General features: G+C 40.5%; 1 protein-coding gene and 1 long non-coding RNA gene across 8 annotated transcripts in view; one reads left to right on the plus strand and one right to left on the minus strand.

Annotated features, from left to right (window-relative positions):
- Window positions 1-17,253, minus strand: part of LOC111251060 (uncharacterized) — a 145,744-nt gene that overhangs the window by 42,567 nt on the left and 85,924 nt on the right. For 4 of the 5 annotated variants that reach the window (XM_086977396.1, XM_022807267.2, XM_086977395.1 and 1 more), the window contains one exon: window positions 3,334-3,534. The exons of the other annotated variant lie outside the window; for it this stretch is intronic. In XM_086977396.1, coding sequence (XP_086833522.1) covers window positions 3,334-3,534 — 201 coding nt within the window. The remainder of the gene's footprint in view (window positions 1-3,333; window positions 3,535-17,253) is intronic. 5 annotated transcript variants of the gene reach the window in all.
- Window positions 506-12,937, plus strand: LOC111251124 (uncharacterized). 3 transcript variants are annotated; one of them, XR_015319134.1, is made up of 5 exons: window positions 506-748; window positions 5,511-5,591; window positions 6,166-9,834; window positions 10,803-11,023; window positions 12,070-12,937. It is a non-coding gene; the product is annotated as an uncharacterized LOC111251124 (long non-coding RNA). The 3 variants fall into 3 exon arrangements; XR_015319135.1 differs by lacking the exon at window positions 506-748 and having other exon boundaries at window positions 4,423-5,591; window positions 6,166-6,341; window positions 6,459-9,834; window positions 12,070-12,936; XR_002673645.2 differs by lacking the exon at window positions 506-748 and having other exon boundaries at window positions 4,422-5,591; window positions 12,070-12,936.

Consider the following 17,253-nt stretch of genomic DNA (forward strand, 5'->3'; position numbering starts at 1 on the left):
GCAAGCCTCACCCAAATATTACCATAACTCTGTCTCCCTCCTGACAGCTACCTTGTTTCGTAACAGGACAAAACGAAACAGAAAGGTAACTTTAGAATTCGCCTGCAGTGTCAGTAAAAGCTAGCGAAAAGCGAGCAGTGGCCTGTAGCAAAACTAGCAGACACTAGGAGTGATGGAATCGGCTTGACTGGATCAGCCACTAACCCCAAGCTCACTCAGTTTACTCGATTGGCTGCTTCACGCTGTTTTGCTCCAGTTGGACGCTGGTTGGGCGGCTAGCTAGCTGGCAACCGAAATGCCGACGCTCGTAGTGTAGGAGGAAAGGTGGCCTGGTGGCTCACGATGGCCCGTAGCTGCCGCTGCCGCAGTTGGTAATGAACGTGCCTCACACCGACCGGTGAGGGCTGCCGTCTTCCGTGCTAGGCCAATGCCGCGCATGCGCCAAATGAACGAGGTACAAATTCTATTCCTCACGCATCTCTCGGCTCCTGAGCCCTGGCTACGACATCGCCTTACCTTTTCGGCTTACAAGCTAAGCGACGGACGAAGGCCAAAAGGGAGTTGTAAGCTAGGATCGTAAGGAGCTATGAGGAGTTCTGAAAGGAAGCCATCTTCTGTAGCAATTGCAGTCAGGAGCAAAAGCAACAGCAGTAGTTGTAGCTACTACTCCAGCCGGAGTGACTCGGAGTCATCTGTGTGATGTCCATCACTGATAGCCTTGCTGCAATCGGAATTATCCCGCTAAAAGGTTAAACAATATAATCGTTTGTTATCGAATGAGTAAAACTAGTTGGTAAAACTGGTATAAGTAGTAGGTCTAGAGAGGCCCCGCGATGGTGAAGTGGCGATGCATTTGTCTACTTAACTAGAAAACATTTGGTGATCAAGGTTTGGAAACATACTTCGTTTCGGGTCGAGAGCCAGCCGTCCCAAGCAATGCTTAACGATGGTATTGGTTCCTGACGGTTCGAAGCGGGAATTCAAATCATTGATTAGAATCAGTAATAAATCAGTATATAAGAACAGATGACGACGCAATACGTCTTGTGTTTTGGTCGAGTGATACTGACTTCCCAGAAGGTGCCATCCCTATGTAATACGCCGTCTAAACGCACGTACGACTTAAAAGTGAAAGAAGTGACACCCTCAGGGGTGTCAGCGTCACGCAACCAAAAAACAAGACGCGTCGCGATGAGTATTTATTTTACAGGTTCTAACAAAACTCAAAATTCTTCAGGTCCCTTGCGTGGAAGTAGCTCAGTTAAATGTGTCCTGGTGATAAAAACAAACAAAAACATTTCTTACCTTATATTCAGTTAGAATTTCGCACTGAACCGATAGAAAGCGATACTAACCATAGCAAACGTGAACCTGCAGAAAGCAATGGAAGTGCGGCGCATTCACGCCGTTCACTAATGTATCAATCTAGGGCTGTCTAACTTGTGGAAGGCCCTGGTGGTTTCAGCGTGCCCGGAAAGTTCACCAACGGCGCGAATTATCGACAGGTACTGAGCGATTTGTCCCATGATGGCACTAACCAGTGCTCAAAGCAAAACAAACACGTATTGCGCTAAATAAACGCGCAGGCCAATCCTTTTCTTAACATGTGAGCATGCCTAAGATAGCCTTCAGTCAACCTCCTCTCGTTAGTATTGAGATCGTCTGGCATGTTGGCTCTGAGCTTTCATGCAATCTCGTCCTATCCTGGCGCGGTACGATAGTTCAGTAGCTGCAAATGCCAACCTATTCGGTCTTTTGCCTTTCACCACCGATTCGGGTAAGATGCCACACGCAACACTGAACCATGATGGGCAGGTGAACGGCTGGCCTTTCTTTGGCCTGAAAGGGTGCCATGACCTTTAGTGAGATCATTTAGCACACTCTCGCTTAAATGTCATTATCACAATTATGAGCAATTGGTTAATGCATTACTGGCACTTAATCCGCTAAGCATCTTATTATACCGAATGTTCAATGTAAATGATCACGATTTTGAACATAGACAAAACGAACGCTAAGAAGATCGCCTAAAATTCGCATGAAATTATGAAGCACAAACAGTCCATTCCATAAAAGAGGCTAAGGAAACAGCTGTCTCTTTTGTGTGTATCTATAACTATATCAAGCTGTAATACTGTTTACCGCGTAACAGTATTTGAAAACAGTTTCATAGAAACTTTCCTTTTTTTTCGGTGAGTTTAACCCAGATTTTTTGTCGTTTGTTTATCAAATTGTCCCGTATATAATATACACAATCGCAAATGTAAAGTATTGTTCCACTCATCTATAATAATACCAAAGCCCTTGTAACAGAAATTTGCTGCGGTCCTTTCTGCTGAACGATTTTCATTGAGATTGAATCTATGACGAATGCATCGTACTTAATTTGGACTCACCAGACGCGCGAAATATTGATAAAATTAAGGCTTAGAACAGACAGTCAATTGTGTGCTTTTGTAATATGACTATCCAGTTTCAATCTGTGAGGAAGATCCCCACGATGCACCCTATAAGGTCAGCTCAAAATAAACATGGTCGAATTTTGACACCGCCGCCAGACAGGCACCTGTTTCCATAAATCCTTTTCCCTTTCATTCTTTAGTCTTTAGTTCAGACATGGCCCTTGCAACGTTATGCAATAGCTTTGGGAAAGTATCCAAGGGTCAAAATTTACCCTTGAAAAAGAACAGGCGATTTCATCGATATATCGAACATCTCTGCTTGAGTAAAAGCTGCTACGAGGTGTTTTCACATAGGGTAAATCTGCACTTCAGAGTGGGGCAAAAGGCTGGACAAGGCCGGAGCACCTTCTAAAATTCCTTCAAGGTACCTATACCAACGCAAACACCCCGTAAACAGCTGTATATATATATATATATATATATATATATATTATGTAATTGTTACTGGCTTTGTGAGAAACACATGTTGAATACCAAGAATAGCTATTTCGACGACCAGATAACGAACACTTTCCCAAACTGCGTAGATTAAAACCTTGTGTTATTCCTATTAGCTACCTCTTTACCTGCAAATCCATTAGCAAGAGATGATTGCTATTTTCCGGTTACTACGACCGCTGTGCTATAGTGTGATTTACTAAGTTATCAAAAATCTACCCTTGAATAGAGTTCATTAGACATAGAATAATAACAATAATAACGACTACGACCACGAACCTAGCTAACTTCAATTGAAGTTAATTTATCTAAGCAATCGCATCACCACCATGTTGCGTAATCGGTGGTCGTGATTTGAGTCATGAGTTTAGCGCATGTACAGCAAAGTCTAAGTGCCAGATTTGTTACGGGTGTGTCACTGAATGCTACAAACTTGGTCCAGATAGCAGAATATCCTTTGCGGGTGAACGGATGACGAGTCTGTATGACGCGAAATATGTACCCCGGCAGAAGGGACAGCTGTCGAGACTGGTTGAACCAGGCCGCGTGACGCCGTTCGGAACAAGGCATTGGCCAGCCGATTACCATGCGCCTCGCTGTATTCCTCTTCGGTGGAAGACTGCTGCACCACGTCCTGCAATACGTAAATATAGCTTGAGATGGGTAGCAGAGCGTATGATATAAATACGCAAAGCCTACACGAGCCAACCGCATTACTGTTATAACAATTGAACGTCCATATGCGCAATATGGCTTTTGGCTTAAGGGTCCAATCTGCAGATTATCCCATTGGAGTAATTGAAAGCCGTTGGAACGAATATTAATAAATAAACATGTACTTACGATGTCATTCGAGTGTTAAGAAGTCGCACGCATCTAAATGAACTCTACCGTTTTTCATCTTTATAAATCATCTTCGCGAGAAAGACAGTACAATTTTTGAGCGACACAAATGAAGTCATGATCCGGCTTTGAATCCGCTCTTTTCAAAGAGAGGCCAGATCTAATCGTTCGGAAAATCTGCTTATTATCTGTCGCCCATTCCTGAACGAACGATACCTTTTCTCTGAAGGAAGAGCTACACAGGTTACGGTGTTCGTTTGTGGACCCATTGTTCATGCCTGGGGCCCTGTTGGTCTGGACTCGCTTTTCGTTAAGACTGTCTTTGAAGACAAGTGATAATTTAATTTGACTTTCATCAGTTGATACTGGCCTTTCAGGCATCTCTGTACTAAGATGACATCCGAAAGGAAACTATAGCAAATAGCTTTGTCTATGCGGTGTCCTAAACTGAACCAGTTTACTACCCTCAAAAATTGAATATTACATGGCAGTTTATGGACTATATTTTCTACAATTTTATTCCACAGTTTTGTCCATTGGACAGGACAGACACGTTTAGCCGGTGTCGTAAGTTTTGCCTCAGGGCTAATCCTTTTTTTTTCTTTGATAAGAAATTTCCTAATTCATTTTTAAAGAAATTGAAAAATTTGAACTTCCAGTTCCATCTATAGATATGAGAAATGGACATTTCGGCCGCCTATAAAGAACATTATTGTAACAAATGGGCCGCCGACGGGTTAAAGGCGTTTATATGTGCTTAAAATATCGAAAGTGAAGGTTGAATTCCAACAACAGGAGGAATGGCTTCACGCGATCAAATTATTGATGGAAGCTATTTGAGCTTATGTTAGTTAATGTTTTCGGAAGATATTTGACCGATAAGAATACGCTTCACGAGGTCGTATTAACAGATCTCCAGTTCTTGCCGTGTTCCATAGCTCAGTAGAATAACCATAACCTCAATGACAGGCGCCTGCTCGACCGCTCAAATACTTGAACGAATCGGTCTACGGCGGTATCCTTATTTGGCTTCTATGAAAATTTCATAATCAAGGGATACCCGTTGATTTCTCACCGATTATTATATCGATATATAATAGTTTGGCTGAAATAAACCTTTATTTCGATTCATTCGCAATACTGCCAACACGCAAAGCTGTGTTTGACATAACTGGAACAGACACTTCGTTCAAGCAAAGGACGAGTACTGAAAAATTTAGCTGAGTTGTTAGCTAGATTAGTCTATTATACGCAGGATTATTATACGATTTTTAATCCATAACCGCCCTTCTGTTTCTATCAGCTCCACTGGGTATGTTTCAACTGGAAAGAGAGGCAAAAGATCGTGATATTGTTATCATAGTGCTTACGTGTCGGACGAACTAGTCTGATTGATATATCGTCAATTGTGTGTATAGTAGTCGCAAACACAGACGAACACATAAAATTTTTACTATGTAACTGAGACGAGGGCCAGAAGGCGCAGGATTAGTGTTGGCTTCCGCACGATACGTTCGACATAAATCTGGTGAATCAAATGGAGCGGGGCAACGCCCTGTGCCGTAAGTGTGTTGTGATTCAAATACGCAGGAAAAAATAGCCATCGCGCCTACAACTTGCTAGTGATAACTACAGTTGAAACTGTCGCCGAAGCAATCCTATGCTAACGATAGGATCCTCTGCATACGATTTCCTTTGTGACAAACGCTCCACTAAGAAGGAAAAGTTGGCTTAATGCCCAGTTTTAATTGTGCCCGTTCTTTTCAGCGCGCACACTGGGTCGGTTCGGCCCGTACGAGAAAATTCGAAGCGTTGACTTTTGATTCGTTGCGGATGAGCGCTGTTACGGTAAGTAAAAGAACTTGTCTCGCTAAAGCCTCAGGGTAGAACCCCTTCCCACGATCGTGCGAATGACGATTTGTTTCTTTTCTTTGAACTAATTAATGAGAAACTCGAAATAGAGTTCTGTACATGATTAAATCAAGTAACTTACCCATTACTATATACATACCATCGTTACAGGTTTGCTGTGGCTAATTGTTGATACTTAATTGAAAGTATACGCTCTTTGGAAGCAGAAAGTGCATATAACGGTATAGGAAATTGCTCTTACTAATATCGGAAGAGGTGGCAGTCCATATATTTTAGCGGCCACTCAAGTTGTGTAGGTGGTTTCATACATTATTTATGCTTTCTCGATGTTTCGTCATTAGAAACGTTGCATTCGTTGCAATAACGATGAACCAATTAGAATTGCATGGCTAATTTTAATTATTTCCTATATATATATATATATATATATATATATATATATATAACTATTTTCGTTTCATGGAGCGTCAGCATTTCGCAGTGGTGGCCGTCACGAACGCATCGGTAGGTCGTACAAGCAATTCTCAATACTAATATATCTGACTTACAGAGGAAATGGAATCGACACGAATAGAGAGTGATCAAGGTTCGGCAGGGAGGACACAGAGGAGAGTCGAATGGAATTGGGGAAAGTGGTGCAGCTAATGCAACCACGGCCATAAGCGAAACGCCTATTAACTCCCTTACGAACACCTACCTCTGGGGAACTTTAGCTCATCGCATTGGGTACGACCTATCTAACCCACACTAACGTTACGTAACTGGCATTCGGCTACCGTGCAGCCGACAAATCTTACCCGTTCGAATCATGGTTATATTCGTCTGTTCGTATATTTTCAATAGGTTACATTAAGTGTCGAGTCAAAACAAACGACCTGACAGGACGAAGGATCATCGGCTCGGCAGGATTGTCAGTCAACAAGAATAGCCGTGCTTGAAGGATGATGCGTCTCTGATGCGGAGGAATGGTCTCGAATTCTTGAAATTACGTAGCGACTTAAAATCAGCTTTAGGAATCGATCAAATTATATGAGAAGACTCGTAGTGCGGAGCTTTTTAAACGTTGTGTACATAGAAGCCTCTTTTGAGGACGAGTGTATGTTGATGCAATTTTACTTAGATACCGCCAATAAGCTATTCACAGATAGAATTATCTCAATAGGAACTTTATATGCACGTTCGAATCTCTTGTGTTGAAGCTAAAACCCTTAGGAATATTTTACTTCTATACAGTATAGTATCATTCCTCCAATAATAGCAGCGGATAGTGCAGACTCATCATACATAGACTAGTTATGTTTGTTCCCGTTAAGTGCACTGTTTACCTGTCTCGATCAAGCAAGATGGCTAATCGTTGTACTCGTTGAAACGAAAAATTTGTACGAAATACGAGTAAATATGAAAAATGTAGATCGCAGTTAGATCAATTCCTATAGTAACTAAGACATCGTCCTTTACGTTGCCTACGTCCAATGCTGACAGCCTCGAAGTTCCTGAGGGGCGTAATTTGGCTAAATGCCAATTGTGATTTATGTCGATTCTGCCAATCACTCTTGGCTATGACTTCACAGCTTTTCCTTAAAAGGCTTCCGTAGAGTCCAACAAAAGCTAATAACAGTCGCCTCATTTATGTGTCCTGGTTCAAATGACTTTAATCAAGACACGTGGTAGGGCAGACATCACTCGCTTTTCTCATCATATGTGTTTTGTGTTTCGTTCCGCTGTTGGTCAACAAAAATAGGCTAGCTATCATCCTTTCGGCCAAAAAACAAAGTGGACCTTCATCAGACTAAACGTTCATCTCTAAACCCTTTTAAAGACTATTGTTTAATATATATAAGGTTTAAAAAAAAAAACGAATAGTTTTTAGGAGCGGAATTATCGGCTCTTCGAGCGCACACTACTACAGACGATATAATCTCACGTTCTTCCATGCTATTTAAGACAGTAGACAAATCCTGTTTGCTAACCAGACCTACTTTGCACAGAGGATGTCTCTTAATTTATTTGTTTTGATGTTACTTTAAAATTAATTTATTTGATAAAATGTAAACCTTTATGAGAATTCAATATTGTTTCACTAGAGACCCATCAAATATAATAAATCGTTTATTTTGAATGAGACAAAGCCTTACACCTCATCTTCCAATTACTGTAGTCAAGGGGCAAGATTTGTTACAATCTACAGACTATATAATTCGCGGAAAACGCTGCATGTTTATCCGAGATCAGAGATTAGGTGATCTACTATCAGGTTTTTTGCCTCGGTAGTAACAGACCATCATAGTCGATGCTTCTCTATGTAAGTATATTTCAATAGCTTATTCGGTTCGGTTTGGTACCTAGGTCCCGTGTTTAATACCTTCTTGCCAACCGCAGATTTGTGGTATCTGAACAGACAGATTTCGATGGTATATCTGGGCGAAGAGCTCAAGTTCACTCTGCTTACCCGTGTCACTACCAACTTATATGCTTTAGTAAAAGCTTTTATGATTTCATCGTGTTGTGTCGACAATCCAGGCTCGTCGGTAGTTAAAGTTGCATCTTTAGCAATATTGTTTTTGATTCAGATTGTAACGCTTCTTTTACCAAATACGTTTACATCTATTATAAATATGTTCTCGTCTCTGTTCTTTGTTTAACTTAAGGAGTGCTCTGCAATATCGGATCAGAGTAGCTATTGATTGCGTGCCCTATATATTTTGTTGCCACCAACCCCGTTTCCGCGGCGTTGATATGAGATTCGTCTAGTAAGCTCGACGTGAAGTTGTTCACAGCTGTCGTGATCAATTAAATGGTTGGCTGATCTAGATAGCGAAGGACTCAGTAGTCATAAATAGAAGGCGTCCTGTAACTTTACCTCAACTTCTAGCACCTCATATTTAAACATTGCATGTAACCTCAAACGAAATATGAAGCTATATTTCGATCACGATGTCACTTTGAGCGCTTCTGGAACAATTTTAAGACAAGAACCTATTAACTTTTAACGTGGCCGTATGGAATAGGCGCTTTCATTTCTCTGATGGTGCGTATATTTGCGTACGTCTGATAGTGCATATATGAAATTAGAACGGAAGCTAAAATTTGTTGTCGACATGATTTTTGGGAACTCTTAAGTTATCGCTAAAATTTAAGAACTTAATTTGAATAATAACGCAACACAACAAAGAGATACAGAACACAAGATTGTATGATATCTCGTATTCAACGCATGTCATCTCGGTCGATAAATTCTCCCAAATTCAACTTTAGCAACAGACTAAATTTCTTCCACTTTTCCTGTAGTTTTATGGCAGAACCTTTCCGTGCTGTGTAGGTTAACCAGAGCATGTAAAGCATACATTATTTTATTGTATATTATAAAGCGGTGTACTTGGTGTACAATTGAACCTGCACTGTTTAATGATAGACACCTAAGTTTGTCTTAACTAAATATCGTAGACTAAAAATTGGGTAAAGCAAACATTTCATTCTATCAGCTGACCCTAAGGCTTATTTTCAGGCTGTTCGAATTCTAGCCGAGTACGAAGTTCACTGTTGCACAGACATTTGTCAAGTTAGCGGCAAAAATTCCAACTATAAGCTAGCGATTGAGACATAGGACGTATATTCTTTAAGAAGGTCTAAACGTTTCCTGCTTTTCATACGGTACTAAAGTCGTATAGCTTCAGAGCGAGGTCTGACTGTCCTATTCTAAGTTAGATGTGCGGATGTATTAGACGGTCCCCAATAGCCTACTCCGTATACCCTTGATTGACTTCTTGACGCGCTCGAGCCAGCTAGCGATTCTCAGAAGAGATCGTAATTCAAGATAATCATGAAATTTTAACGCCCGCATTGATTACACTGCTGTGGGTCGTAGAGCTGCTCCATAGTTTGGACTAGGCGCAAACTGCCAACTGTTAGCGAACCACCAGGATGAGTCCATCGAATGTCATTCTCATTACCAGCAAATCCCTCTGATCCCCTCCTTTGTCCCCCCCTCCCCCTGTAATACACTTGGCTACCACCTCCGCTGTAGCCTTCATTGTCATCGCTTGTATAACCCTCGCCGTTGTCGTTGCCCAAGTATTACCACTGTCACTATACTTCTTTCACACAACTCAACCCTCTCCTTCGAAACCACAAATAGATTGGCAGCACAAAGAACCGTACGGCATTTTGGATACGTTTGCATGCCCGCGAAGGGGCCTGCCATGCATCTCTACGACTTAAGGTACGTTTTCAGTATTACGGGTGCTTCTTTGTACGCACAAAGGACATCAGGTATATATATATATATATATTTTATCAAGCGTTTTCCTAGTGTTTCCGGTCATGTTTACGAAATATAATAAACGTTTTGATTTTCAAAATACAGGAACTCATGTTTTGCTTGTTCTTAAAGAGAAAGCCACTGTTAGTAACTTCTACATATGGATATGCATGTATATCCCAGTAAAAAACAATAAGGTGTCCCTTTTATTAAAAATAGATAAAAAGGGAACTTCTATAATCTGAAAATGCGAAGCATCCTTTTTTTTGTACGGCCGTAACCGGAAAAACAAGATATACACCTTTATTATCATAAACAAGATTACACAAAATAAGGCCACGAGGCGCTCTGCAAGCAAGGCTTTTTACACCAAAAGAATTACACTATACTTTTCGTTGGAGTAAGATAGTCGGATCTAACGCAAGGTACTTCTATGTGACAAAATAATCGCTGCTCTATGGACTGTAAAGGACCTGGTAATATTTGTCACTCGCAAGAGGACATAATTGATATATAAATTAAGGGCGCCTATCTATTGGGTTAGATTCCCCGTACATTAAACCTTGTATCCTCTCATAAAATCAGCTTCTTGATTTTTTCAGAAATATTCTGTATTAATTTCCGTTGCCTAGCGTTAACTTTGTCAGCGCAGGCAACTGCCATGTTTGTGTTCTTGGTGAATCTATTCACTAATATATATTTTGGGGAAAAATATAGTGAAGACATTTTAGATAGTATAAAAGCGTGCATAAGCTAAGTCACGATCAACAGTTCTGTTTATAGTTGCCGATAGATAAAAATTAGCACACGGCTTTATAGACTTGTCCTATATATATACAATAGAATTATATACAACGGTATCAAAGATGGTAGCCTACTTCCAATTAATAATTTTTTTCCATTATTTTTCTATGCTTTTTTTACGTCAGTGATAATGGCGGAGTGCAACAGAGAAAGTGGAGAGACGCGCCTTTCATTTTGACGATGTAACGACGACGACGACGACGACGACAATGGTGAACGAGTCGCGGCATGGAAAAAATTGCCCTTGGCTATGCTGGGTGAGACGCGGTTGATCTCGAGCTATGGACCTGTCGTTGGGAAATAATTGGTTTGAGGGGATACAGCGGACAGGGAAACAGAAGGCAAAGTAAGTCGTAAAGCCGATCGGAAGTCAAGCGGCGAACTGCTGGTCGTGGCCATTGGTCTTTGATGGTTGCTTAGCATGTTATTCTTTCCATTCAAAGATAGATGCTATCCATGTAAAAGAAAACGGCCAATTCGGCCGATTGATTCCAACCAGTCTGCGTATTAGTGTTCGTTTACAGATAAGTAGTTAATTTTATTCGAAATATAACAACGAATTAATATATGAGGTAGGAGTCATCGCTTCCCACGGTCCCTTCCCATCTGTCGATATATTCCTTTTTGCTAGAAATGTTCAGGTTTATCGTTGAAACGCTCCCAGAAAAATACAGCTTTTGAGGCTCTCTACTTTATCGAATGTACATGTACTAATTTCAGTTGTCAATGATCTGTAAAAATAATCCGTACGTGCAAGGTCTAACAAACGTGTTAGGTGCAAAATGGACCACCCTGTCAGGGCGTGTTTCATAATCTTTGCTATGTGCAGCCTGTGAAGTAGGAAGACTTTGCATTAACTATCGCATCTTTTTTATCGAATAGCCTTACCGGATGCACTTGAGCCTTGTACGAATCTTTGTCCTGCTTCTGTCAACCATTTCGCAGTGCATTAAACTCTTCTAATTCAGGTCGGAATCATGATCTTTTTGGGATGCGCATCTGGGTTAACTCGGAACTTAGGTTTAGCTATTTGATGCTTTCTCTTTTCTATATGACGTAGAGACAATCAATAAACAGCGAAATTCCTTTGTACATTTCACACAGTCAACAGCGTATTCAGACTCCTGATTTACGATGAAGTTTCATACATTCAACAATAATTTGGTTTTCTCTACTTGTTTTCTTGGTCAGTTAACGAGGTTCTCATCGATTTCGCTCGGTTGATTGGCGTGGGGTATATTTTATAAATTTACGATTTCACTTTTGAACTTACAATTTTTACTTTTGAGCCCGCCCATACAACCCTCCTAGTTATATGATGAGGTTGCTTCGCCTAATTTAAATCTCGATACAAAATACTGTAGGTGCTGATATACACTTTTTTTTTCTCAGCTCAAACCTCCATTTTCAAAGCCCGAACTAAACATAAAAATTCCTTCACTGCCCGATAAAACGATGGAAGGCTTACAAAGGAGCACAACAACCTACGAATGATAAATCGAAGTTAATAAGCAGTAAATATGTACAAGGAACAAGTAATATTAAAACCATACGAAAATTACGTACGTTGTAGCTTAACACAATACCGCATTTTTTATCGCTTACCAACAATGTCGTATGAATCATGTCTAACCTCCGGGGAACATAAGACCCTATGTATTATGTCATTCTTTACAATATGAAACTGAGTAAAAGAACAATTCAGTCAAAAGGTATTACGCTAAAAGGTAACTAGATTGATATAACCTAATTATTTAGTGAGAAGTAAAACAGTTTTGTATTAAACAACAAACGCGGTGCTTTTGCTAAAGAATCGGGTCCTTAATTTTCTTAGGTAGGGCGATACTCGATAATAGTGAAATCAATTAAGAAAACTTAGGTTAGTAATTCTTATCTTGGAGAATCTAAACCCTATTATGCTTCTACTGTGTTATGCTTATTAGTAGAACTAAACCTAGCCTAGTTACGCTACTGGTTCAGGCCAAGTATCGATCCTACAGTTGATAAATGTCCTTTCCGCATACCCATTGTTGACCACGTTCTAAATGCACGCCATCGTCGGCTGCTCTACCTGAATCAGCAGACATTTGGTCTATCTTAAAATTGCTGGCTCGCATTGCAATGCGAACGGAAAATAGAGACCAGGAAAGGACGGCGCCGAAGTAAATTGCTCTACGACGACCGGCAATAGTTATGCAGTGGCAGAAATGGCAGTGGTTGTTCCGATCGGCGTGAGAAAAATAAGCGGTGTCTAGGAATGGTTAGGTGACTTGAATAGGCAATGCCTCTATATATTTTTTTTTCGCCCGTGTCCTAGTCAGGTTGTTCCTACGAACCGCTTCCGTATGCTGTCCGAACGGGCCGCGCTACCACAGCGCAATGGAGACTGAGGCCTCCGCGATCGCAGCTCCACACGGTGGCCACCATTGAGGCGGACGGATACACCTGAATGCTACGAATCTGCTTGCCGCCGTTCACTGAAGTTGTTCGGGAGGAAGCGGCGCCCTGGCGGAAGTAGTTTGAGATGGTCACGCCACAGTGTGAACAGCGATACTAAGCAAAAGCGGCGGAAGGAGGGTGCCTAGTAGGGGATACGATTCAGTTCACCAACGCTGTCCTGGCACGCTGACATGCATAGCAGCGGCATAACGCTTGGCGGAGGACAGTGGGTTCTGTACTAGGCTTTCCCACTTCTGGAAACACCGCATGCTTCTACCAAGCTTACTTCGCTAAAGAAATGATTGCACGCTATGATTCCTAAGAGCGAGGAAACAGAAGAAAGAAATCTATGACGTAAAGAACTTCCTTTTTATACAGTGGTCTTCCATTCTCTCAACTTTACCACTGCGTAAGCCCCATTCGGTTACGTTCTTAGGCGGGCCTTCCTTAACCTGTGCCCTTTCTAAGTAAAAGTGGATGGTTTATTTTTGAGCAGTTCTTGGTCAGTCTACTCTTCACGACGGATATAGAAAACAACACTTGGTCCATAGCTTCGTAAGGCCACTATTTATAGAAAGCGGCTGTAGCTGAACTTGCAAAGGCCTCTACGTTCGCCATACCTACAGTGTCTATCGAGCGAAGCGGCACACGGTGGGAATAATATAATTCATATCATTGTGCTATACACTGCCAATATAGAAGGCTTAACTAGATAAACGTTTCATTACAAGCTTTGTCTACAAGTTCTGCAAACACGTTTGCTGATCATTTTCTTGGTCAGCTTGAAACGGAGATGGCGGCAAACTGCAACTATGCACTTTCCAATTTCTAGGTCATCCTTTGTTTCTTGCTGCATGAATCGCGGGCTTCTACCTTTAGCAGACCTTAATCGATAGACAGATCTGGAAAATGTCTTTTCTGCCATTGCAAATGACGTTCTACTTACTACAGGAGCACTATGATTGCAGAAGAAATTCTTGGTCCCTATATAAATGATACGACAGGAATATGCTTTATACATGTAGGTGGTCATACAAACAAGGCAAGAAAGTTTTACTGAAGAAAATTTCCTTGGACGCTGGCTTTTCTGTTTAGCGAAACCGGCCACTTCAAGCGCTGCGACTTTGTCAGACTTCAAATCTAGTGCGGTGCCTGATTCGAAGCTACGGACTAATGGATCTAAAAAAACATAGTAATGAAAAACTTCAAATAATTCTCTGACGACTGGGTGCCTTAGGTGAAATTATATGTAGCTAAATGTTGGTGAACGCGCTGGGACACGATCCGTTAGCAAAGGAACCCGATATGTGAAACTTTCAGAACTAGCCTCCGCATCCAGCTCGTACTAGAACTTTATTCTAAAGCGTACCGTAACGTATGCCGTAGTAAATTCGAATACTTTCTTCTATTTATTTATAGAGTGCCAGCGGTAAAGGGGCAAATAAGCGGTAACGATTCTAGAGACGACCAGGCTCTTTGATTTGAGTAACCCTAAATAATATTTACCTAATTCATAAAAAATATTTGTTCTGCGTTATCATACGCATTAATATAGTAAGTATTGCTTTTCTTTGAGAAATCAGCAGGCTGTAGACCAACGAGCGTGTGAAGAGTCGAATGGTCAGAAAAGGGCTTTGATGCAAAGAGTTTGTGTCCAGTGGCCACGTTCTATTGTAAGCCCACGTAAGCCCAAAAGACGGTGACGTGGAGCTATCGGAAATAATCGTACGCATAGTTCGTAATCAACTCCGCAGGTTTCCGCCTACACTACTGATAAAAACGATTACTCGAAAGTCACTACAGCGTCTGAGTAGATGCGTTAAATCTATGTCAACGTTTTTATCTGTACTTCTTAAAATGTTGAATGGACAAGGCTATTGGTGGATTTCTAAGGCGAGCTTTTCTGAAAGTTTATTCGTGACAGAGTAATATAAGTACGCCTGCTCGTGCATTAGTGTGTAGGAAAGTATACGCTAAGAAAAACAGTGATTATCTTAAGTATTATTAAACATTGATACTTCAATTGGTACCTGCAGCAGATACACATAAAGCTATAAAGCAAACCACGTAGGCTGTAAAATAGTATATAAAAACAATTCATGAAAAATACCATCGATACATTCACGTTATTTAGCCACCTAATCCGGTAGGAAGAAACGTTGAACGAATGGTAATAGTAGCGACGGCTTAATAACAAAGGATTGGGCAATAGTTAATGTTGGGCTCTTGGCACAGGGTCGCAGGATGCCCATAACACGATGGTGTCATATCTAAATTAGAGAACTGATTAATGAGCGTAAGATGATCGAATCACTAATGATAAAATCGTTGAAAGGTAATCAAACAAGGTATTAAAATATAGAAATGAATGGATCATGAAGGAACCACAGCGGCTAACTGCGACGAGAAGACCGTAAACGAAGCAGTAAAAAGAATAATTACAATTGGGGCGGTACAACGACTGCAGTGAATTTGGATCCTAAATTAGAGTTTGGGCTGAGCATGTCTGACCTAGGTCTAGGCTAGATTATGGGAGATAGCTTGCAAATATGATGAGCCTAATTTTAATAGAACTGCTAACGATGTGAACATACTGTACAGCCAAACCTTATCTTGGAAGTTTTATCCAGACACTAAGAACAAAAGTATCGTTGTGCGGCATATACTGGACATGGGTATTGCTACAGGTCCCGAGATTCATTATTATTAAGGACGTAAAGTTTAAATAGAAAACAACAATTCGAATCACTTACTGTTATTCCTACTATTACTATGATTACTTACGTAATTGCCACTAACTATTTGAATAGAGGTCAACATCCGCGTTTCGGAGATTATCTAATATCGCCTGGCCAGTATTACATCTTAGGCGTACTGCAGGTATGAATAGGTCCATTTTTAGGTGCGACGATAAAATTGCACATTTAGACGATAAGAAAACTATTACAAGTCTCGCTATGCCTACGAACTTAAGCGTCGCACAATAAAGATTCGTGTGACGTTCGTTGTGCCCTTGGCGTAACGTCCTTCATGTAAGAAAAAAAAGGTAAGCCGATAGGGCCAAAAGGCTCAAAAAAGAGTATAGAAATGAGATTTTCTACATGTCTAGTCTTGGATGACGTCTATTTACTTGTATAAAAATTATCTGCTGGCGACAGCTCTGTGCTGATATCTAAATGTGCACGCACAAAATAGCAATTAAAAATTTGTAAGTGTTTAAAAAATTATAGGTAATATAAAATCCTAGATAGGTAACCTGGGTTTAAATCTCGTTAAAGCTAGGTTAAAGATCAGAATAAATTAAAACACTAATTTTACTTAGAGAGAAACATGCTTAATCAATAGAAAATTTAATGTTGACTCTATGCCGTCAATTGTACGTAATGTTAACGATATTTCTACTGACTTTGATATTTATCAGCCTCCAATTGCGATTGCTTTGTATTTATCGTTTAGAAAAGCCTAAGATTGTATCGATTTGGTTGAACACATCGTGAGAAAATTAAGGTCATGGTTTGTTATATTATATAAACCCAGAAATATTATGAACTTAAAGTCCGTGAAACCACGTATTTTTGATTCATGTACCTGCACCTAAACTACGAAATACTGTTACATGACGCAAGTACCTACTTTGTCTTATAGTCTAATTGTCTTTTTTTTTTTTAATATCTAGAAAGCATGCTCTATTCAAGTTAGGATATGTGATTATATCACAGATCACACCTTGATGGCGCACACACGTACACTGTTACTATTTGAGCAACGGGGAAATCGCTTGCTCTAGGGAAAAAAAACACTAACACAACCCCTATCAGGCCCTATCGATCCTAGTCGACAGGGAAAATAACTAGCTGTTATCCACAGAACCTGTTGCCGATATTACACCTATGGTCAGCACACAACGACACCCAGATAATTGTTATATTATGCTACCAAAAAAATAGGATCTAGTCCTAGCGAACATAATTCGTCCTGCCACGGAAAACGATGATACCTGTTTAAAAAATGTTTATCGCATCTTTTTAATGACTGTTTTTTTAATATACGGAGGCGTAATAATAATAACGGGAAATAATATAGAAAACGTCAACTTTTCATGAAATTCTTTTGCCAGTGGACCTGTAGTAGGAACTG

This window comes from Varroa destructor, unplaced genomic scaffold (genome assembly GCF_002443255.2).
Source record: "Varroa destructor unplaced genomic scaffold, Vdes_3.0 BEIS01000001.1, whole genome shotgun sequence".
In the NCBI taxonomy this organism is placed as follows: domain Eukaryota; kingdom Metazoa; phylum Arthropoda; class Arachnida; order Mesostigmata; family Varroidae; genus Varroa; species Varroa destructor.